At 43.3% G+C, this 23,229-nt stretch overlaps 10 protein-coding genes across 10 annotated transcripts; 5 read left to right on the top strand and 5 right to left on the bottom strand.

Annotated features, from left to right (window-relative positions):
• Positions 1-211: 211 nt before the first annotated feature.
• BGW36DRAFT_326720 (major facilitator superfamily domain-containing protein) lies at positions 212-1,953 on the top strand. The gene is made up of 5 exons (XM_046212739.1): positions 212-580; positions 634-726; positions 778-1,162; positions 1,230-1,557; positions 1,607-1,953. The coding sequence occupies exons 1-5, from the start codon at positions 243-245 to the stop codon at positions 1,897-1,899; spliced, it is 1,437 nt and encodes a 478-aa protein (XP_046068156.1). The 5' UTR covers positions 212-242; the 3' UTR covers positions 1,900-1,953.
• A 1,572-nt stretch (positions 1,954-3,525) lies between these two features.
• BGW36DRAFT_431383 (uncharacterized protein) lies at positions 3,526-4,383 on the bottom strand (the record flags this gene model as incomplete). The annotated part of the gene is made up of 2 exons (XM_046220977.1): positions 3,526-3,821; positions 3,894-4,383. 2 exons carry the CDS (start codon positions 4,381-4,383, stop codon positions 3,526-3,528), a joined length of 786 nt encoding a protein of 261 aa, XP_046068155.1.
• A 1,646-nt stretch (positions 4,384-6,029) lies between these two features.
• On the bottom strand, positions 6,030-7,625 carry BGW36DRAFT_304311 (LysM domain protein; the record flags this gene model as incomplete). Its single annotated transcript, XM_046211956.1, has 5 exons — positions 6,030-6,477; positions 6,520-6,745; positions 6,824-6,981; positions 7,040-7,344; positions 7,410-7,625. The coding sequence occupies 5 exons, from the start codon at positions 7,623-7,625 to the stop codon at positions 6,030-6,032; spliced, it is 1,353 nt and encodes a 450-aa protein (XP_046068154.1).
• Positions 7,626-12,089: 4,464 nt separating this feature from the next.
• Positions 12,090-12,759, top strand: BGW36DRAFT_431381 (uncharacterized protein; the record flags this gene model as incomplete). Its single annotated transcript, XM_046220976.1, has 2 exons — positions 12,090-12,675; positions 12,749-12,759. The coding sequence occupies 2 exons, from the start codon at positions 12,090-12,092 to the stop codon at positions 12,757-12,759; spliced, it is 597 nt and encodes a 198-aa protein (XP_046068153.1).
• Positions 12,760-13,420: 661 nt separating this feature from the next.
• On the bottom strand, positions 13,421-14,266 carry BGW36DRAFT_431380 (ankyrin repeat-containing domain protein; the record flags this gene model as incomplete). The annotated part of the gene is made up of 1 exon (XM_046220975.1): positions 13,421-14,266. One exon carries the CDS (start codon positions 14,264-14,266, stop codon positions 13,421-13,423), a length of 846 nt encoding a protein of 281 aa, XP_046068152.1.
• Positions 14,267-14,922: 656 nt separating this feature from the next.
• On the top strand, positions 14,923-15,862 carry BGW36DRAFT_464706 (uncharacterized protein). The gene has a single exon (XM_046222264.1). It carries the CDS (start codon positions 15,168-15,170, stop codon positions 15,570-15,572), a length of 405 nt encoding a protein of 134 aa, XP_046068151.1. The 5' UTR covers positions 14,923-15,167; the 3' UTR covers positions 15,573-15,862.
• Positions 15,863-16,337: 475 nt separating this feature from the next.
• BGW36DRAFT_387101 (uncharacterized protein) lies at positions 16,338-16,801 on the bottom strand. Its single transcript, XM_046217071.1, has one exon. It carries the CDS (start codon positions 16,508-16,510, stop codon positions 16,349-16,351), a length of 162 nt encoding a protein of 53 aa, XP_046068150.1. The 5' UTR covers positions 16,511-16,801; the 3' UTR covers positions 16,338-16,348.
• Positions 16,802-17,230: 429 nt separating this feature from the next.
• Positions 17,231-18,765, top strand: BGW36DRAFT_431378 (major facilitator superfamily domain-containing protein; the record flags this gene model as incomplete). The annotated part of the gene is made up of 2 exons (XM_046220974.1): positions 17,231-17,520; positions 17,571-18,765. The coding sequence occupies 2 exons, from the start codon at positions 17,231-17,233 to the stop codon at positions 18,763-18,765; spliced, it is 1,485 nt and encodes a 494-aa protein (XP_046068149.1).
• Positions 18,766-18,843: 78 nt separating this feature from the next.
• Positions 18,844-20,625, bottom strand: BGW36DRAFT_387098 (uncharacterized protein). The gene has a single exon (XM_046217070.1). It carries the CDS (start codon positions 20,591-20,593, stop codon positions 18,881-18,883), a length of 1,713 nt encoding a protein of 570 aa, XP_046068148.1. The 5' UTR covers positions 20,594-20,625; the 3' UTR covers positions 18,844-18,880.
• Positions 20,626-22,056: 1,431 nt separating this feature from the next.
• Positions 22,057-23,102, top strand: BGW36DRAFT_387097 (uncharacterized protein). The gene is made up of 4 exons (XM_046217069.1): positions 22,057-22,203; positions 22,262-22,456; positions 22,537-22,646; positions 22,697-23,102. The coding sequence occupies exons 1-3, from the start codon at positions 22,085-22,087 to the stop codon at positions 22,613-22,615; spliced, it is 393 nt and encodes a 130-aa protein (XP_046068147.1). The 5' UTR covers positions 22,057-22,084; the 3' UTR covers positions 22,616-22,646; positions 22,697-23,102.
• The last annotated feature ends 127 nt before the right edge of the window (positions 23,103-23,229 follow it).

The following is a 23,229-nucleotide window of genomic DNA, read 5'->3' as shown; positions in this document are numbered from 1 at the left end:
AAGCACTAAGGAACACAATTATAAACACCAAGGAAACGAAATTAATCCGCCTCTCCATGATAATTCAACGTATTCGACACCGTAGTCAATATAAGTTTTCGTTGGGCTGAGTCTGGAGGTGTCGCAACTGTCGAGAACTTCTCTAGCTTGCTCTTGGGAAACACAGTTCGTCAAAAAAACACTGCGTATTGTGGTCACATCTAGGCAGTCTTGTATTACTGCCGACTTGTATCTCAACGACAATGGACGAAGCCGTCTTGGAGAAAGGTCTTGGGCAGACGGAGGCCACCACTAGAACGCTTGTCGACCAAAATGACTTGGCCAATGCCCGCGTCCGCAGGAAGCTCGACTTACACATGATGCCCTTGTTTTTCGTCTTGTATATGTTGGCATTCCTGGACCGTGGAAATATTGGCAACGCCGAGGTGGCCGGCATGGGCAAGGCGCTGAATCTGACGAGTAGTCAGTATGCATGGTTCTCCACCATCTTCTACATTACGTACATCATCTTTGAATTCTGCATCATTTTCTGGAAGATCTTTCCGCCTCATTTGGTTGGTGCTATTGTCGTTTTTGGGTGGTTCGTACTCGCAATTCTGAGAGAAAATACCTTATATAATTTAACGAAACCAGGGGCCTCTTAGGTACGATGCAGGCCGCTGCCCAGAGCTGGGGAGGGATGATGGCTATCCGCTTTCTGCTAGGTGCCTTTGAAGCCGCTTATGCGTAAGTTTTCTGGATATAGGCCGAGTTAATTCTCCGCTGAACTGCTCTCAGACCTGGTATTATGTACCTCTTGTCTTTCTTCTACCTGAGGAATGAGGTTGGTTTTCGATGCGGTCTCTTTGCCTCTGCCGCGCCTCTAGCATCGACTTTTGCTGGTGCACTTGCATATGGAATCACTAATGGCCACTCGCATCTGGAAACCTGGCGCCTGCTGTTTTTGGTTGAAGGTCTAGCTACCGTTATCATGAGCCCGCTTGCCTTTTTACTCATCCCCGACTCGCCCGACAAGGCGCGCTTTCTGAATGCCGAGGAGAGAGAGATTGTCAAATCCCGTTCCATGCGTCAGGTTGGCACAGAGCCCGCGGTTCGCATTGGCGGCTTGAATCTGACAGAATTTCTATACATATTGATAGACTACAAGGCCTGGTTCGTTGCCGTATGTCCGTCTCTATTTCTCCGATCGAAGTTGGCTCCAAATGAAAATGCCTGACTAACTCTGCCAGTTGATGTACTTTGGAGCCAATGTCAGCTATGCCAGTTTGCCCGTCTACCTGCCCACGATTCTGAGTGCCATGGGATACAGCAGCATCAACGCCCAGGGTCTCAGCGCCCCACCTTATTTCGTGGCCTTCCTCTTCGCGCTGATCACCACGTACATCGCCGACAGGACTCAGCAGCGTGGCTTGATGCTCTTTGCCACCTCTATTGTTGGCGGCATTGGTTATGTCGTTCTGGCTACTGTCACAACCGTCGGAGTCCGATACTTTGCTGTATTTCTCGCCTCGGCTGGCGTTTTCTCCACCATCCCCAACATTATTGCTTGGACCTTGAGTACGTATGCTTCATCCCTCTCCCAATATACCAGACTAACGTTCTGTAGATAATCAAGGCTCCGACACCAGACGTGGTGCCGGTCTCGTGCTCATCAACGTCGTCGGCCAGTGCGGCTCTGTGTTGTCGTCGCGTATCTATCCAACCTCGGAAGGGCCGCGCTATATCAAGGGTCAGTCTGTCTGTGCCGCTTTTATGTTTTTCACCGCCATCCTCGCTTTCACTCTTCGCTTCCTGCTTGCCTGGGATAACAAGAATCTTGAGCGCAAGCAGCGTGAGGCAGACGAGACTAGCACCGCCGCTTTTGAAAACTACGGTCCATCCTTCCGCTACGCCTTGTAACTGATTGTCTTATGATGGAACTACCAAGTTCATTTAATATAAATTGGAGTAATCACATGTAGTGTAAAGTATTTAGATATTGACTGGCATACACATGGTTACCGGATAACATTTAGTTCTATCAAATATCCAGTCCACGTGTGAAACCACCTAATGGCTATACCAAACGACTTCCTCATCTTCAACTCCATCCGCTACGAGCTAGTGAATCTATCTCCCGAACTAACTGGCTTGGGGTTTCCTTACTACCTTCTTCCGTTTCATCTAGCCCGTCTTCGGGACGCGATATTCGCGTTTGAACTTATAGCTGTCCCAACTCAATTACAGGATAACGAAAGCGGGAGGATGCTACTTAAACGGGCGATTGATGATGTTCACGTAGATAAAACCAAACCTTGCCAAGTCAATGTGAGGATCACATCCGGAGGCGATGTCAATACTACCGTCACGGAGCTCTCATAGCCCAGCGGTGGCGATGGATTGATTTTGACTCTGCCAAAAAGTTCCAGAGTCGATAATACTCTTTTTTATTCACATATTTTCGCCACTGACTCAAACCCACATCACTAGACTGAATCACACCTTGTTACACCAGCGTTAAGCTCTGGTGGGGAACTCAGTTGTCACACAGTGGTATGCACTGAGCATGGGAATGTGCATCGAAGCCATTATCAGAGTCGATGACATAGTTGTCGGCGAAGAAATGTGGTTAATCCATACCAGTAATGTTTTTCCAGATCGTATTCGTTTTGTGTGAAACATGGGTAGTATTAATGGTATTCTTTCATGCTGTATCTTTGCCACTGAAGATTCCTGTACGGTTAGGAGTAGACAACAAGCCATCTATTTCTGATTAAGGCTCATGAAATGGTTGTCTTGAGCAGTTAATAGAATTAGATACTCTGCTGACCAGCCACTATCACTTCTCCAGAGGACAAGCTCATGATTTCAATATGCAAGGTTTCTTACGCCTATTAAGTTAAAAGATCTTTCCCCATTCCAGTAGCTTAGAGGCGTGCACATATACAGACTTTATTATAACGTAAAGCATTCATGAAGGCTGCTGATGAAAGCTAAAAAAAACCTCCTAGCTACTTCCTACCACGAAGAACCCCCGATTCCAAATACCCTCTAGCTCCCATCGTGCCTTCTGACCATAGATTTGGAGGTGATAATCACCGTTCGAAAGACAAAGAAAAAGCCAACGGAGTAGTCTATCAACAACTAATTCAAAAACTCCGAAGAGAGCTGATTGATATCATTCTTTCATTTACTCCGATTATCTTCAAGAAAGAAATCCCAACTGGCCTTGTTCTACCTCACTGGGTCTCAGAGGAACCGCAATTAACGGTGTGGTGTCTGGTTTTCAAATACGATTGACGGCTGTTAGACCATGCTATAGAACAATACAACTCACAGCTAATTCTTATTGGCTCTAGCTACACGCTCACTTGATTTCACAACTTGGTTGACTTTGCTTGTTGTATATACTGGCTTATACAACCATCTACATATGTGTTGCTTAGTCCTATTAATATGCAGAGTGTGTTGGCTGTTTAGGTACGTCTTTACCAACAAGACTTGTGGTCAGGGGACTTCCTCCTCAAAATTAATTCCAGCTACAAATCATGGTATGTTTGCTGACGAAGTCTTCTTATTCTTCAAGGCCTTGTATGAGAACCATGATCCGACAGCTGTTGCGAGAAATCCTAGAATGCCCACCACTATGCCCACTATTCCTCCAACGTCAAGACCGTTACCATTGCTGGAGCCCGAGCTCGAGTTCGAGCTACCACTAGCCATAGTTATAATGGTAGTTGTGGGTGATTGGGTGGTCTGGCCTATGAATGTATGAGATGTTGTTTGGCTAGTGGGAAGCTGGGTTGAAGAGAGATATGATGTTGATGTGGTAGTTGTAGGTTCTATATACCTTAATCAATATCTAACATATGACGTGACCTGAGCGGCTAGGTGGAGTATGGTAGGCAGCAAACGCGGCGCTCCAGCGACGGAAACCGTCTGCACTACCGTCACAGTCATGGTAGCGGGAGAATATCGCGTACCTGAAGTCGTAGATGCTGGACTGCTGGTGGTTGCGGCAGTGAAACCGTTGTTAGTGCAGTAGTCGGTATAGATCTTGATGGCGCTGTTTACATCCAGCGTCATTTGGTTACAAGCGCTATACACACAACTGCTCAGATATGACTTCGCACCTTCCTGCAAGTCTGGTCGGCAAAAACATTCGTTTTCCACGGGATTTGTCTCGCAACCAATATCACTCGCGAGTAAGTAAGGGTTTCCCAAAGTATCACTGCCAAAACAGTCGTCCTGTACACATGGCCGCTGTGAGGCGAAGGCTGGGGAGCCTTCGAAGCTCACCGTTCCAGAAGTCGCTAATACCACAGGACCTACCACGATGAACATCCAACCCCAGATAAAGAAGAGGATTAACCTCTGGAAAAGTGTCCGAATTATCTGATGCATTTTTCCGCCTTTGAAGACTCCAAAACATTTCAAAAGAGACAATGGAAATAAGATCGCCATTGAACCTGTCAAGAAATTGTGGCTACTTATGTTTGGACCCCTTTTGTCTGATGATAACCATGAATACGAGGAGCCAGGCCGTGTGAGGGCAGATTTTACTGTTTTGGGAAAAGTACAGGCGTCTGCCAAGTCTACCATACTATTCAACTACCAATTATATCCTTCTGCACTGCCCTAAAATGTGTTGCATCCCGCAGAACCAATGAAGCCGGACACTTTTCACAACAGTCCACACAACAAGTTCTTATAACACAAATAACAACAAGTTTTTAAAGCTTATTTAAAAAATAATTTATTGTGTTCAAATTGAAGATGTAATAATATTACTGTTTAAAGATAGGTACTTAAAGAAGAAGGTAATGTGATAGTTTAGTTAGGTGTTATCTCCGATAATAGCCTTAGGCCATAGGCAAACACACTTGTATAATAGATTTCTTTTCTCAAGCTTAGTTTTCATAGCAATAGAGACTAATACCATGCAATATTAAATGGTTACCCTTGATGCTAAAAGGTAAGACTAGTAGCAGCGCACCATGGTAAGAGGTAACGCTATATAAGGCGCCGCCGACGGGGCCTAATTAGGCAGGAAGGTCTCGCAGACTCGACAGTATTTCTTTGGTTGAATAGCACGGTAGCAGCAGGGTAGTGGAGTTATTATGTACATGTAGCTAACAGTCTGACAGAATAGAGTAGTGACACTAGGGGCATTTACAACATGTTGGTGTTGCTGAAGGAAGCTGGAAACACCAAATTCAATGTTGTTACCAATCCAACGGCCGAGGGGAGTGACCTGCCTGGGGCTACTAACCCTGATATGTCTGTAGGTATGGGATTATGCCAGTATATTTTAAGTTTTCATTACATCAACGAGTTAAAGTTTGTATAAATTATAGGTACTACTAAAAATAAATTAAATACTAATACTTTATTATTAATTTATGCAGTGAATATAATTTAATAAAATCTCATAGAACAGCAACATAAATACTAAGTATAACCTTAATCTTAACTAATCTAATCGCATTGATGATTTTATAAATTTGAGGTATTGCTGTGGTGAAATTTGAGTCGATTTTCTGTAAGTCTTTGGGAGTGGAGGCTAAAAATCAGATCAATCGGGGTGCTAGGGAGAAAGGTGCTTAAAAGCGATAATTCCCGGCGAAGGGGGTGGTTAGGAAAAAGGGTCTCTGCACTGCAGCAGTATGAGTCTCTGTTTTTTAGGGGATGACAGGCGTTAGAAGCGAGGAAGACTAAGTTGGAAGGATAATAAGCTCCAGACGGTCTTTGTATCCCTTATTTGGGCTTAAGGAAGGAAGACAGGACCTGAGTCAGTCCTAAAACCCCTAGCGCCTACTAACTCGGCCTGTCATAGCCTATGGCTGGGTATAGCACTTGTGATGTTATCGATTGCTATGAATAAATAATAAATGATCAGTATTATAATGAAGATTAACAACACAACATTATCTAGCACTATTTTTAAATCGAATTTTTGAAATACAGTAACATTATTGGTAAGTAGACTTCAACGTGAATATCGGCACTATATCAATATTGATGTATTCAATTCGCTTGCCTTTGCCCTATCATACCCCAACGCAGACGTAGTACCCAGCCCACAATGACGAACATGAACTACCCACGCCAGGATTCCAGGATTGAAAATTTGCGGTACTGATGCCGAATTTCTGCTCAATACTATAACAAGTATCTCCACTGACGACCAAGTGGTACGACGTGCATGTTTTGATCGTTCCAGGTTCCGGTTCAACGGAGCTAGTAGCAACGCAATAGTAGTAACCAGGCAATAGATTACCGCAGTTGGTCCCTACTGCTGGATTCCACTTTTCGAATTCGTCAACTGTCAAATACGAATAGTGACCAGTCACGATAGAGCTGCATGTGTCGCCGGTCTTGGCTTGATAATAAGACGTGCAGCTGGATATGATCCCCGACTGCGTCGGCAATGGCCCGGCGGAGGTTGCAGTTGCTGTCGTCATTGTTTGAGAATAAGTAGGTTGTCCTATGAAATAACTGTCAGAGGTAACTTATGTTTGTCTTTTTTCATGCTTTGACTTCTTTCTCGTTCTTTCTTTGTCCTCTGCATTTCTCTTTCTTCTTTTGCTTCGCTTTTGGAGAGACATACCAACAACCCCTACACATACATAATAACCTGCAAGAAGGTCTGTGCAGCTGTTGCCAACAGCTGGGTTCCAATCATAGAATTGGCTCAGGGAGATATCATAATTACTGGCAATACCTGCACAAGTATCGCCAGACACGACCTGATAGTACTTGTCACCTACATCCAATTGATTCGTTAGCAACGTAATGCTAAAACCCACGCATTCCGTTAAGTTGAGAGAGCTATTGAACATACATTTGTTTGTAATTCCAGTTTGCGTTGGGATGGGGCCTGATGTTGAAGTGGAAGTCGCCGTGGCAGTCGTTATGACGCTAGTAGTTGATTGTCCTAAGGAGATTCCAATGCAAGCATAATATCCTGCCTCTAAATCCGAACAATCCGTTTTGACTGCCCTGAATAGCGAGAGAAAATTAATGAAGGATTGATAACAATAAGAGTATGGAGACGTACGGATTCCATGTGTAGAACTGAGCCAGGGTGAAATTTCCAAATTGCGACTGTATGCCATAACAGGTATCACCTGGTTTAACAAGATAGTAAGCGTTGCAAGAGGAAATCAGGCCAGTTTGAGTCGGCGACGGCGCATGGTCCGCAGTACTTGTAGTTGATGTGACAAAAGTAGTAGGCACCATAATTTTAGAAGCAGCCGTCGCTGGAGATGGGCTCGATATTCTCAATATAGTTGTGGTGTATGGTGCGTCGACACAATACGACCAACCTATATTCAATGTGCAATTACCTGACAATAATGGGTTCTGTTTGAATAGTAATGGAAGTTATTTGAATGTGTATCCAGGTACTGTATTGGGTGAATAGTTACCCATGTGGCTAACTGCGCAGCTGTTAGGCCAAAGTGTGACTCCAAAGACTCACAGGTGTCGCCAGATTCTATAACATTAGCCCAGTAATCGCAGTCAGCGACAACATTCGGGTCTGTTTTCCCCGTAGCTAAGCCACCGTTGGTCCATCTTTTTACAGAATGGGCAAGAGTTCGACCTAAGAAGAGGCCATATACAAGAGCTGTGATAGCCAACATTGGAGTCAATTTAAGAAAACAATGCACAACGATAATTCATAAACAAGATGCGGTAAAGGTCAAAAGCCCATAGAAGACACAGTTGAACAAATATCAATTGATGATCATTCATGTAGGTAGGTAGCTGATACCCATATATATATATGCATGTGAGAATTCCCTCGTGTGCTTTTGACAACTTTTGGCACGGTCGTGTCACCGTGTTATTACAGAGTACATCAATTCATTGTTGGGATAGACCCATGTATCACTAAGAGATACTACCTTAGGCAAGTAACGCGTGATGCTGTAGGTTCCGCCGATGGCTCCTCCAGCATCTATTGAATGCTGGTATAGTGTATAATGCGACATGCTTGGATGAAAAGAATTGAACACGTCAGAATCCTGGAAGGCAGTATTGATGCAGCTAATGTAAAGGTTTATTCAAGTATTTCTTTCGTAATACGAAACAAGCTGTAAAATTAAGAGAATCAACAAGTCGAATAGACCAACTACTGACATGCACGAGACAACCAAGCAAGCAACTCAATATATGAACAATATGTAGTCAAACAATATCCTTGGTATAATACACATGGGGTATAGTATGTTTTTCAATAAAAGAGTACTTGTCGCATGGGTAAAGTCTTCTCGCACTCGAAGGGTTTGTCCTTGCCTTATTCCAGCGACACCATTTTCATGAACCCTAACGTGGTATACTGAAATCCCTGGCTAGTATGATCATAGGAGCACCGGGCTAATTAGGCCGGCGGAATAAGTAATAAAGCTAAATAGTTGTCACTAGGCTGAGGGATTCGGAACTTAAATAAACCCTACCAACCAATGATGGCTACATGTTAAACGCTGCTGTTGGGGTTAATGCAGGTTGAATCACTTTTGGACCACATGCCAAATGAGATTTGATTTGTAGGAAATAAATACGTGTATAATTTGGGTACTCGGTTTCTGCTCGCGATCTTAAACTGAATATGATTTGTCCAAACAAGTCGCAATCACCATACTTAACACACATATATATGTGATAAGCGGGACTAGTTTACATAGTACAGTACAAATATGTTTTGTATCCATATAGCACTGTTTTTATGTAATAATGTTGGTATACGCCGTGTGCGGCGCTGCATTTCTGCATATAACGTACATTACCCTCACAGCGACATAAGCAATAAAAGTATGGTGGACCTTTTACTAAGCACAAAAGGAATACAGCCCATGTGCATACTCGGACTCCTAGTGCACCCGTGAAAATTTAGTCGAGCAAGTAACCGCCAAGTAATGTATCAGTTTCTAGCTCCGTCGTCCTCGTCTATTGCTATTGTTCTAGCCTTCTACTCTAACCGCAAAGTTGTGTTTGCGGTGTCGGAGATGGTAAATTGAGGAAATTAACGCATAAGGTAATGAAAAGCTAACCAAGCAAACGAGCTATTAATAGCTATCAAACCGTACTCGAGGTAATCAATCTATAGTAGAAGTCGATCCCTCTTCAATATAAAAAGCTAGCCGAAGTCTTATGGCTTCTTGAAATAATCCTAAGAGTCTATCGAATTCAGAATTTTTCAGCTTTTAGTTATCTCAGTATTAATGTAGTTGCTTTTGCTTCAGTTAGAATTTACGATGACCATGATAACGGAGTCAATCGTTTTAACAAGCCACCTGCTATTCGATTCCAGTTACCCCTCCATCATAGAGCACTCTCATACCCAAGCATTTTCCAGTGTCCATCTTGCGTCTGAAATAGAGGATCATACTTAGAGCATTCGAACTCTCTCCAATCGCACAGATTGAGATACATTGCTAGAAGACAATCAACACAGAAATGTAGTGTGTATACTCTGGTGAGAAATTCAAAGGGCCAGAATACCTTGCAAACGGTATGCCTTAGGGGGGTTTACATCTTTCGAATATGTAAAGTCCACTAGGCTTATTGTTAGCATATCTAATTAGATAGTTCATATGATAATCGTCGTTACTAGCAGCCAGGGCACCAAGGATATTTTTTGAATGGGTCATCTCATGTATTAATGTCTGTGAAAGCATGCTCTATATTTACACTCTCAAATGTGTCGTAGTCCACATCCTTCATATCACTCAATGGATGGTACCCAGCGTAATCTAAATTTTCAATACAAAACACGAGATGATCACGCCCAGTGAGCTCATGTTAATATGCATATGCCTTTTTTGTACTGGGAGCTTCTGTGCAGGCCGTTTCGTTGGCCAGAAGTTTGAGGTCATAACCACCCCCATCCTCAGGACTACGCGTGTCCTTATAGTATCCTGATCGCGATCAGGCATTAATTTCTTTAGAGAATTCATTCTTTCCGATATCAAGTTGTATGTTTTTAAAACGAAGTGCAACTGGATAGGACTTACAATAGACAACGTCCTCGTGTGAGTTCAGATCGCTTTCCACACGATCAAACTCTAGCCAGAAATCGCCACACATCACGTCGACTACGTAGTTATCTTGTTGTAGCGCTTGCAGAAGTTTATTGAATCGACCTAAAGTTCGTTAGCAATGATGGTTTAGGAAAACTGTCTGAGGTGTCAACCCTGGCTGCACTGACTAACTACTGTTTTCATATTTTTAATTGCCAATTGTAGATTGTCCCGAGGCAAGTAAAATTAAGAGTAATAAGCCTAAAAAACCGTTTCAAGGGCCAGCGGTCCGCCTTGGGACCAGACCACAGGTTGCGTCTCGGTCTTCATGAGATTTTATAGGTGACCTAGACGAGCATACCCTACGTATGCCTGTTGTAGACAATGGTAAGCGTTGGCTTCGGAAAGTCAATAACTTTGCACCTTTTCTCAATAACAAGGGCTTACTGCGGCTTCAGCTTCCACAAAGCCTTGATATATTGCCTTTCGGTATGAGTTAAAGAAGCTGCTCTGAATGTTACGGTTTTATTTGTCCCCTTTTAAAGACTTTGTAGTTGCTCCAAGTTGCTTGTTGGCTGATTTTGGCTCTCCGAATAATGAGAATCATTCATTGGAAAGGCATCCAAGCATGCGATCATTCCGAGTATAACGAGAGCTACTGAAATATAGACATTTTTTATAGTATGCCGCTAGCAAAATTGGAGTAACTTTAACAAGGTAAACGCAACTTGTCGCTCAGTGCGGTATATGGGAATATCAGATTAGAAAATTGCACTTTTTCAGGGGCCTACTGTATTCAGAAGACTGTATAGTTATATTTATCGTGACAAGCATTATAAAAAAGTAGAGAAACAAAAAGAAACGAAGCCTTATCCCGCCCTCTTTCGATCTATAGGTTAGTTGATAATTTGGCCCCTTTTCCCCTCCCTAAAACTTTTCATGGACCGGTGAGAAGCACATTTCATGGCAGCATGAACATGCAGAAATGCCCAATGAGGGGCATATTCTTGGAAAATATGCAGAAGATCCACTCAATTCTATCAATCCATGTAACTATTGCAGGGATTCCGCTGAGACATGTGAGCAGAATACCATTTGAAGTTCGAATCCAGAAGTAGTTTCAAAGAAACTACGGAAAGTAGCTGCTATACAATTCACTTCTCCAGAATAAAATGTTGGCAGTCTGAAGCCGCTTGATTGGTGTTGAGTTTGATACCTGTATCAAAGGCCTCAATCTAGGATGCCAAGGATGGATGCCGGAAGCCTTTCCCGGTGAGCGGTACATGTGCTATTCTACCCTAAAAAAGTCTTTCCCGTTTGTAAAATATTATTGCGGCGCAGACTGCCAAGGAAGCCTGTGTAGTGGGTTCTGAGGTAAGTTTGCGTCAGTTGTGGACCCATTTGAAGATAACATGGTTGCCTATTACCAACATAAGCATTTTTCAATTCCTCCGTGGCCATGGTCGACCGGTATTTCTAAGTTCCCTTTCAATTTGCCAACAGTTACCTGGCATATTGGGCCGCCTGGGCCAACTTGTACATCTAGACGTGGCCACAAATGCTATATTCTGTGATATGCCTTGTTTGCTTGACTGTGATGACGGGGATGAGTCAGACTGGGATGATCCTGATGGCCCAAACCCACCTTCGCACGGGAGAGCGCCGGCTCAGATTGTCACGATGGTCAATTTACAGGACCGCTATGTGTTTTGACCGGTTGTGAAGGATCAGGTTGCATTGATGGAACCTGTATCGGGTCATATTACGGGAGCGGTTGCACTGACGGCCATTGCATGTCGAGTTCCATGCCAGAAATTTGGTTGCACCGGGGATGATTATGAGGGCATTGGAACTTGCCTCGGATTGAGTTGTATATTATGAGGATGTATAGGTCTAGACTGTTCTGACTGCGTCTGTACCGGCTCTAAATGTACAGAGGTCAGCTGTTGCGGTACTAATTGTTCCAATGGTATATGCACTAGAGATGGATGTCAATCAGAGAACAAGGATTGCAAACCAAAAGAGGTTTATATCTGCACTAAATGGATTAAAAGCACCCTGATTACCCCAGCATCCACCCACATGATGACGACACTCACTTCCTCTTGTCACACAATTAGTGCCTGCTCTGCAATCCCTACTACTACCACATCAACTATCGGCGGTGATAGTCTGATTGAAGGAACAGTGACAGAAGGATACAAGAGTGTGATTCAAAATGCTGCAGCCTTTTCGTCGCTACTATCGAATCCAGAAGTCAATATAACGAATTTTGTTGACAGTTTGCGTACTGCTACAACAAAGACAGCGACATCAATGACGACAACTACGTCGCCATCCCTTACTGCAACAACCTCACTGTCTATCCCATCATCCTGGAATTGGTGTCAAATTATTGCTTTCGGAGTGCAAGATTCCGACAATCAGTTTAGAACTGGGATTGAAACATACAGCTCTCAAGGAACGCTTATCTACGAAGATGACGTGGACCTTGAAACTGACACTATTATAACAGTTCAAGCTGATGAATGGAAGGGGCGGAGTAAATTTACCATTGGATGCGTTTATTCGCAACCAGATGCTACTTTCATTGCATGCCAGTATGATTATGAAGGCACCCTGTACCAGGGATCTGTAATAACATCTCCTGGTATGACCCAACATGCAGCGTGTGAGATATATCTTTCATGTTTATACTGTAAGAGGGGATTGATGACATTTTACTGATGAATATATGCTATCAGGGAAAGAGTGATTTACAACATGCACCATTAAATATGTAATCCAACTGTATCAATAGCGGAATAAGGGAGTTCTAGGCTACCACTCTAATGCGGCTTAATACGTTGCTATTACCGTTTTAGGGTTGCAGCAATGTCTTCGCAATGTTTGAATTTCGTATGTCTTCATTCTCAATGCGGCTGTAATATTGGAATCTAATTTCTACGTCTTAGCATGGGATACGTATTTAAATTTGTGATGTATTGTGTGCCAAGATGTATCTTTTTGAGAAGATGTATTCTTTATAAATATGGGTTAGAATAGCTATGCTGTTATTAATTAAAACATCTATGTAATATTTGAAATTATATCATAAAGCATATTACTTACAAAATATTAATGTGGAATATATTAAAATGTATTAATATTACGGGCTTATTAATGTCAGCGTCAATGTAATGCCTACCTGCGTGCGTGTTTCGATAGAGAGTTATATATTACTTTATCATGTTCTAATTAGAAAGGAACGCGCTTTTAATAGTATATTTGAAGGTGTAAATATATATAAGAGGTTGTAAGGGGCTTGTTATGTGTCCATATTGCCTTTTACCTTCTGAACGGTAGAGAATCTGCAACAGTGTCCAAAGAATCCCTATCTCCCGCTATTGATGTTCACCGCGATATATAAACATGGGTTAGCCGGCATTAGAGAGCTGAAAATTTGGCAATAAAGTACTAATTCCAGAAGGGCGTGTTTGGATGGGAAACATGGACGACCTGGTATAACTTAAGACTGGAAACCGCTCTGCCCACTCAGCCATCTCTTTCGGACCGTGCCATCGGGTAAATTTGAGGGTCTCCGGATGTATATGAGCCCCATGGTGTAGCAAAAGCTCGATCATATGCACATTTCGAATGCTAATAGCCATGCCAACAGCGCATTCGCGCACACTTGGTACATCTGGATCGGTTCCCTCCTCCAGCAGAAACTTAACGACGTTTATATGATGAAACCGAATAACCTCTACCAATGCTTTTCGGCCATCAAATCCTCTACTAAGAAGTAATTCAATCATAGATAGATTGCCATCCTCAGCTGCACGCCACATCGGGTTTGTCCCTTCCCCGTATCGGCTGTATTCAGTAAGAAGTAGCAGCACGACGTCTTTATGATCATACTTGACGGCTGCCGACAAGGCATTTTCATAATTAGAAGAACTAGTACCATGGTCTAACAACAATTGGACAACTTCTTTGTGGCCATGCGCAGCTGCAGAGCTTAAGGCAGTGAGTCTACCTATAGGTAGCACCGTTATGCAGTCAACATCCGCGTCATTTTCAAGTAAAAGTTTTACCATATCTTTGTAGCCAGCACGAGCTGCTGCTATTAATGCTGTTGGACCACGCCGTCTCTCATTGAAATAATTTTCCCTAGAATCTTCGACCTCGTTCGCAACGACCTGAAAATTTAATGCACCTAGTTGTATTCTACTACCGTGATAACGAGGTGGTAAAGTAGAAATCCATGTGTAAGAGAGCATATTCCGACTAAGGGAACGTGGCACAAGGGTGGCACGAAGGTTCGTGCAAACTTACAAGTTTACAAAAGTTACACCAGTACAGGCGGTCACATACAGTATTAGCGTCTATCCTTTCGATCAAACTTTCACTTGAAAAACATCATATTAATATAGAAAATACTAATTATACTAGTAGTGGTATTTTACTATATTCTTTCTCTACTTTAAATTGTAAGTCACGAGAATCTTTGCGGCGGTGTCATATTTAACGCACTTATTATAGATGTAATAAATTAAACCACATTATTAAACTTGGAAATGTTTTCTAAATTGGCAACATCTCCCAAATTTGATAATATTATAGCAACGTCACAAGATTGCTAAAAGTTATAAGTGTATTAATTAAGTGAAGCATGTTTCTAAAGCATTTTATATTATCGAAGCTATATATATGAATGTGTATTAATACACCTTGCTTTCTCCCTGCCTCTATGCCTCGTTGTCTTGCCTGAACACGTTTCTGAGCGTTTGGGGGTCTGCAACTCGTAGTTGTCCGGACGATTATGTACCCTAAATCTACTACTAGACAAGGCTGAATCCTCGTTATGAATAAGCAGAAAACTAATTCGCTATTTTAGTTATTAACATATAGCGTGATTGACAAGCGGGAACTAATTGATGACGTGGCTCAGCTGAGCCTCAATTGCGAGACAACCTTACACTTTGAGCTCGTATTCAATTAAGCTAACTATCTACTGGTACTATTATTATTAGCCTTCATCCCCCTCTTATTTTACTCTCACTTTTCATATTCAAATTTTTTCAACTGTATAAAAACTTCGAATTTGCAATCTCTGAATCGCATTCTCTCCAGAATCTAGTGAACGCACAACCACTACTAAGTTATCTATTCGGTATCAGCATGGCGGGCTCCGCAGTTGATCCCCGCGTCACTTTATGGAGGAAACTTCTTAACAACAACGAAAAGAGCTGGGTTTTATTCGAGCACGGAACATGCCTGGTCCTTATGCAGCCAGAATCTGACTTGACCAAACAAGCGCGCGAGATCATGTCGACCGACGGCCCAGTTCGTGTTGGAAGCCAAATGGGCGACTTTTCTATCCAAAAACTCGATGAACCGTTTAATGGATGGATTGTCGCTGGTCATCATCCGGATATGATTAATTATATTGCAGCCGAAGATGATAGACTAAGCGACCAGGCAGCTACCGATCAGTCCAGCTTTATGGTCGGCATTTTGGGTAGAAATGACCGGGATCAGGATTCGCAGTCTTTGAATATTATCCATATAGAAGATAATAGGTGATCGGATTACTTATTGTCTAATCTATGCTTTGCTATTAAAAGCTAAGGTATTCGCGTTTGATCTCGTGTTAATATTCTGTTGAAACCGGGCGGTAGAGCTATCTAATGAAATGATTGATTAATACCAAAAGCCCTCGTACAACGGAGTTAAGGGTTCAGTGAAACGATTTCTCTATGTCAGTTGGAATTTAAAATTTTAATGCCTATGATTAAAATAAATTCTAAACCACGGCAACAATGAAGGATGCTACTTCAACCCCGTTCCGACACATAACATTTTGATCTTCTCCACATGCTCAGCAAGGGTCCCAGTTTTCCATAATTCAAAAGTCCTTAATCAGTTTGATAAGCTGGTAAGCGCCAGTGAGATCACCTGTTGTTGAGCCAGGCGGACCCTGGGACTCCAAAGCAAGACGTGAAGTCGCCGATAAAGCGCCTCACTTCAAGATGGCCCGGTTGGAGCTCTTCAAGTCTTCTCGCCAGATTCATTGACTGAGAAAATCCTTTATCGCGACCATTTTGTCGTTGGAAATAAAGACAGCAGACGAGCTATCAGGCCTGCCGCCACAGTGAAGAACGGTGTCACGGCCTCTATTCACTGAACACTGTAGGACTAGCTTTGTAGGCGAGTAGCTTCAAAAAGATGTACTTAAAAATAATAGGGAGGCTTAAGGAGATGGGTAGCACCCACACGAAGATAGTTCTTGTAAAAAAAATGAAATCAAATCAAAACGTCCCAGAGCACAACGAACTAATTTTTAATCCGCGGCTACAGACCTATATCACCAGGAGTTTGGCCATCATCTTATCCATATACCTCTTGAAGCACTCGACACAACTCAGCTCGGTGCATGTAAAGAGGGGATTCACCAGGCTTCTCGAGTGTCGCCATTCTGGTACTTCTACAGAGACGTTTTGAACAATTCCAGCGATTAACATTATCTAATGAAATGAAAGCGTGAGCTGCCGCTTGTAGCAATCCTCAATTTACTTTCTTGTGTCTCTGATTTGCATTCAGACTCACTCTCCATATGCACCCATTGTTCTTACCACTCTTTTAACAACTATTGTACCACGCTAGATGTATTCTTTGACCGATATCTCTGTAATTTCTCCTGGGTTTAAAGTCGGTCATTAACCCAATAAGTGTGTACGTTCATTATAATTAAGGTAAATTATATCAAGGCACCGGTAATACATTAGTGAATGAGAATATTGGTTGCGTTTGAGTGCAGCTCGTTCGGTCCCGATATGCGTAGCGTTATTCCTCGGAGATAACAGCGTCAAATTTCGACCGAGACAACTGGATTTCTACGGGTTCTATCCCGAATCCCCACCAACAATTTTGAGACTGGCTAATCAATGAACTTCAACTAATTCAGAGAAAACTAGGAACGCGCCGACAGTCCCCTTAGTTAAATTTCGGCCGACTCCGAATATGTATTCCACACATTTGGTCACGCAAATATTTCCCCCGCTCGTGGGAATCGAGTCGTCTGAAAATTAGCGCCGAGAGTATTAAGAGAGTATTAATAGTTTGTTATCAAAATATTGAACAAACTGGTTGTCCGATTCACTTCGCTATCGACTTCATAGAGCACCAATTGAAACTCGAAACCCGATTTCGCATAAACCCGAATGAAGAAGAAATTGGATAAAATGGGACACTTCTGGTCGAAAACGAAAGCCATTGTTGGCGCACAAACAGATGCAGAAAAGAAAGAAACCGTACCACTTGATCCAGCATATATTGTTAAGTGGGCACCAAATGACCCGTTGAATCCCCAAAACTGGACCGATCCCTACAGATGGTGGGTTACATTTCAACTAGGAATGCTTGCATTATTAGGCAGCCTCGGGTCAAGTATTACAACGCCTGCCGATAAGACTATTGCGAAATATATTGGGGTGAGCGATGAGGTCGTCATTCTTGACCTCTCTCTATACTTGTGAGTATTGCTGAGATCTCATCAGATGTAAAATTCTAATATAATTTCAGACTTGGCTTTGTTCTTGGTCCCATCATCTGGGCACCCATATCAGAAATATGGGGTCGCAGAGTTAGTATCTTGCCGGCCGTCTTTTGCCAAGCTCTTTTCTTCATTGCTACAGGCGTCAGTAAAGACGCGGCGTCAGTGTTTGTTACGCGCTTCTTTGCAGGGTTCTTTGGCTCTGCCCCGATCAGTAATGTCACTGCTGCACTAGGGGATATGTGGAGCAAAGAGCAGCGAGGAACTGCAGTCAGTATGTACGCAATAGCAGTAAACGGAGGGCCAGCCCTGGGTCCTGTAATCGGTGCAGCGCTTGTATTAAATCCTCACCTGGGTTGGCGATGGACTGTGTATATTCAGGCAATCTGGGGGTTTACCATTTTCCTCTTGGCTTTCTTTTGTCTCCCCGAAGTATTTCCATTGGTGCTACTCAAGAGGAAAGCACAACAGCTTCGGAAGGAAACGAATGAGCCTCGATACTACCACCCCCACGAGCACCTAAAACTTGATTTTCGATCAATCTTAACAAAACAACTTGCTCGACCACTCATAATGTTATTCACCGAGCCTATCGTCACCTGTGTTTCTTTCTATGCGGCCTTCGTCTACGGAGTCATGTACTTAGCTCTTGAGCTCTTCCCTATTATATTTGAACAGACTCGTGGCTGGGGCCCAGTAGTTGGAGCACTACCATTTCTGGGACTGTTAATCGGAGTTGTGTCGGCCGTCGGCATCAACAATTATAACCAGTCTCGCTATAACCGGATATCAAAAGCAGCGAATGGAAGAGCAGTTCCAGAAGCACGGCTTCCTCCTATGATACTAGGCGGTATATTCCTCGTGACTGGCCTTTTTTGGTTTGCCTGGACTGGTGCGCCTCCCCACCACTGGATCTTACCCTGTCTGGCAGCGGTATTCATCGGCTTTGGATTCAACTGCATTTTCCAACAGTGTCTCAACTATCTTATTGACGTGTACAAAATCTACGCAGCTAGTGCGACCGCCGCCGTCACTTTTCTCCGAAGTTTAATGGCAGCTGGTCTCCCTTTAGCAGCTAGACCCATGGTCAGCGCATTGGGCATTGGACCATCTGTCTCAATTATTGGTGCTGTAGCTGCGGTCTTACTTCCTGTCCCATTTTTGTTCATTAAATATGGGCCAAGATTACGAAAGCTATCAAAGCTTGCACCTGATGACTTGTGAGTAACGCTATATTATCAATTCACAGAGCGGTTGTGAACATTTAGCAATGTCATATAGAATATCAATAGAAATATCATTCATCTACATACTCAACATATTACATTACAGTGCTTTCTTATAGATCGTTTATGGTAGGACAAGAATATGGATCGTCGAATCTCAACAGCCAATCAGGTGAGAAGTCCATATCAACAAGGCCAGCGAAGAAAGTGTCTGGGTCGAACAAATCAATAGCAGACGAAATGGTATGGCTTTCTTGATGCTCTTGCATATTGCCTGTGACTTCAATCGAGTTAAGGCGAGGATCAATTCCATGGTTGTGATCGAGATTGTTCGTGCCTGTACATTGATTTATCTGCTCCAGGAGGGTAAAAGCATCAAGAACAGTCTCTGCAGCGACCAGATCGTCGTTTGGCACCTTAGAATAACGAACTTTGACCAAGCCGACTGCCGCAGAAACTAGCCAGTATAGCTGGAATCCTTTGTGTAGAGTTCGAACTCTGTCAGCAAACAAAGTCATGGTTTCCTCCAACAGATGGATTTCCGCTTCGTGGTTGTATAGCTCAGAGTTCATTGCTCCAGATGATTGGACAGCCTCATAGCACATAGCCAACACCGCACGAAAGCTATCTCCTCTAATGGTGAATATCTGAAGAGCTTCAGATCTGGGTAATGAAGAGTAAAGACTCATAACATCTATGGCCATTTGTCGCTGTGTAGCTCTGAAATAGAAGCTTCGATGGTGATCTAACCCGGTATCTTGACTGATAGCAAAAGGTTGTTGAAGTATCATCAGCTGTTCATAAAGAACTAACCTGGAGAGGACATTCGCCACGGCTGATGACGGAGTCTCGGGCCAATTAGGCAACCCTTCAACCAGGCCCTGCAGCGTCTCTACATATTTTCGGGCCAAGTCAACATCAATGCCATTCTTCAGACTGTTGCTTTTATTGAGCACTTCCAGGCGTAAGGGAAGATGCTTCTGAGCCGTGCATAAGAAGGAAGTCCTAGTGTATTCATGTAGGTCCCTTTCCGGTGGTAAGTCTATAGTCATCTCGCCAATGTCCTCATCATGAATGTTAGATGGCGGCATGCAATCCCAGTTATCAGCTGAAAGCATTGGCTGCATTCCTCGATCGCAGGCCTCTTGCAATTCCAACTCCAAAATCGTATACCACAATCTTCGACGCATTTCAGCTTCAAACACGGGCATTTTCTGGCTTAAATACGTTGGGTCACGGTGCAGTCCAGCTGCCATTGATAGTCGGACCAGTGTGCCAATAGACTCCCAGGAACTTTTAAACTCTACCCAATTCAGTTTCTTCGCGTGGAACAAAGTCACATGGATTTGAAATATATCCAATGTAACCCATTTCTGACTTTGAACACGTAACCAGCTCTCTGCTGCTCGAATGCTTTTTTTGGCCTGTTTTCGTCGATCCTCATCATTCCTCTCCGGGCCGTCGTGAACAAAAGCATTGACTGTAGCCATGGCGAGTAAGATGTGGAGTATAAAACATTCATCTGTGTCAGTCGGGGATTTCCAAAAATCATTGTAGCGTCGGAGGAAGTTCGGCACGTGAAATACTCGATAAGTCGTCTCAAAAACATCCAGATATGTCTGAATCAAGCTGTCGGCACGCGCTCGAGACGGCAACAGGGATATCAAGTCTTCTTTTTCCCATATCTGACTAGCACGGTTTTTCTTTCCAGGTCTCTTCTTCTTCAACGATGAGCTAATCATTTGCTTCCTTCGTGAGCTGGAAGATGAGATATGTCGGAGAAGCCGTCGAACAAAGTCCGATAGCTCCTGGCGCTGTAGAAGCATTGCCGTCAAGCAACTAGGGCCATAGTATCGAGTTCTAAAGGCGTGATCCGGCAAGCGAGATGTTAAGTCTGCGTGGCTTTGTTCATCATTGTTATTGCCATTATGCTTTGCTTGCAAAACACCCATGTGACAACCCGGGCCGTTTGGATGCGCCAAACCGAGGTACATCTCAGAGGATATCGGACGTGCCCCTGGTGATTTCACGTATGATGCAATTTGCATGATGTTATCTTTGAGGCTCTCGGGCTGATTTTCATCAGTTCGGCCTTGATTTGGAGATTTCCTCCTCCTGTATGCGTCTTTTTTCTCTCTCGTCGATTTAGATTGCGCACGCTGACCACTAGAGCTATCCTCTTCTAAATCATCAAGTGACGAAATGTTTTTAGCGTCGGTATTTATTGTGGGAGAGACTTGGTAAGAACAACTTTGGCCCATGCCGGCCTTCTCACATCGGAGACATGTCGGATAATTGCGGTCGCATTTTACCTTGCGCCGATGGCATTCGACACAAGCAAGGATTGGACGCCGCCGCTTGTGAGCCATTGTAGTACTTGAAATATATACTGAGAATTGAATCCGATGGTGTTCGATACATCTCCGGTCCGAGATAGTGTTCAAATGTTGTCGTTGAGTCAGTTTTCGAGATGTGAGCTCGGATAAGAGGAAACATCTTAAATCCGAGGCCAGACAATGCTATGCCATATTCGGCTGCCAGTCCATCACTGAAAATGACCTCGTTGTTTTTTCTTAACAATGTTTTTATTTACTGGCTATATAATGAATTAATGCTAAGATTTTGTTCAAACGAGGCCACATTTGTATATAACATATACGGAAACGCGGGTGCAATGGTTCACTCGCCAAAACCTAGGAGTAGAGGATTGACATGTTAAATTGGCTGGGTCATCGTTAAACATGGAATAAATTGCAATCTCGATTGCAGAGTACTGTACAGTTTAAACAATGATCTATTTCAAAATACAGTGATGTAACATACGAAACAGACTGCAAGACTTAAATCAATACAGAGTAATCATTACTGCCAACGAATGACTTCCATACTAGGCTTCATGTTTCTATTCACATTCACTGTCTAGGTATCGTTTTTAGCAACGACACTAGTTCCATTATTAGCTGCAGTCCCCTACTTGCCAGCCCAGGTGATATCGGTTGCATCTCTGGCCGACGCACCCTGAGGACTGGTCATTAACTGGACCGTTACCTTGGTCGCATTCACTGGGAGGGTAATTGGAGGCATTTTGGGGCAAAAAAAGAACAGCATTGTCGGATGTCGCTTAACTCAAAATATCGGAATTGACCCAGGCCGGAACGAGACGAAGTCGCGCTTATCAGTCATGCAATGCATCACACGTCGGCAAGGCCAAGTGCTCTAGTGCGACACCTGTCTGTACGAGATGTCAGGCAAGAGGCCTTGAATGTGACTATGCTTCGTTAGCAACAGAGGAATCTCCAAAATCTAAAGGCCCATCTATGCAGTTAGTTGATTCACAGCAGCATGGTCCAGATTGCAGTGCAAGTAGTTTATCCATTCAAAACTCACGGACTACGAAACTTCCATATTCAGAGTCTGATATCAAACCCTTATCACGGTAAGTGACATGACGACATTTTTTTAACATGTATGACGAATATAGCTAATTATGAAAGGCTCCAAGCGTCTAACTTACCCAGCAAGAAGGCACTCATTACCCAACCACTTGACGGCTATTTCGCCAACGTCCATCCGTTGCGATGTTTTGGCTTCGTCCACATACCGACGCTCCTAGCACAGTTTGATAAGGACATATCCGAAGAAAGCGACCATTGTGCTTTACTCTTGAGTATCTGTGCCCTTGGAGCAAAGTAATATACCGTCGATATGGACTTGCAGGAACCCTGACTAACGATTCAATGATTTCACGCTCTTCTCTACTCCGAAACAGTATCTTATCTTCCACCAAGTTTTGTACTATCTTCGGCAAATGCATGGGTGAGCCGCAGGATGAGTGCGGTTCTTGCTGATCTTAATCAAGTCTCTATAGACAAACTCGAGGTAGTAATTGTATTTCAATTGAGCACACCAGATACCTGACTCGTATCCAGGTTACCGCTCTTTTATGTGATCCTGAAATCAGGATAGGGAATTATGCAAGTGCCTATATGATCAGTGGTATAGGCTTGCGCATGTCCCAAGCACTGCAGCTCAACGTCGAATACTCTGCCGATGTGCTATGTAAGAATTCTCAGGCAGGGCTTTCCCCATCAGAAAGAGAGACGCGACGATGATTAATCTGGTGCTGCTATATAATGGATAGCTGGATTAGCAGCGGTGTCGACCATCTCACTAGGCTACATGAAATAGACATCAAGATTTTGTCACTCTCGCAGCTTTCTCTATCAGATACCCTGCATCACAGAACGATGGATGAAGGGGAAATCTTCTAGTTTCTCCCACATTCTGCAATATCGCTCAACCCAGTTGATAATATGGGCATGATGGCCTTTTTTGTCCGTTTGATTCGCATCAGGCGGGAAGTTTTAAGGCATGTAAAGCTTGTACCAACAATTGAGAGTCCGCTTTTGTTGATGTGCACAGATATGTCAAACTTCTCGACGTATGACCACCGCCGTGGGAG

This window comes from Talaromyces proteolyticus (assembly GCF_021365285.1).
Source record: "Talaromyces proteolyticus strain PMI_201 chromosome Unknown BGW36scaffold_11, whole genome shotgun sequence".
In the NCBI taxonomy this organism is placed as follows: Eukaryota; Fungi; Ascomycota; class Eurotiomycetes; order Eurotiales; family Trichocomaceae; genus Talaromyces; species Talaromyces proteolyticus.
This window is presented reverse-complemented; position numbering and strand designations above follow the sequence as displayed.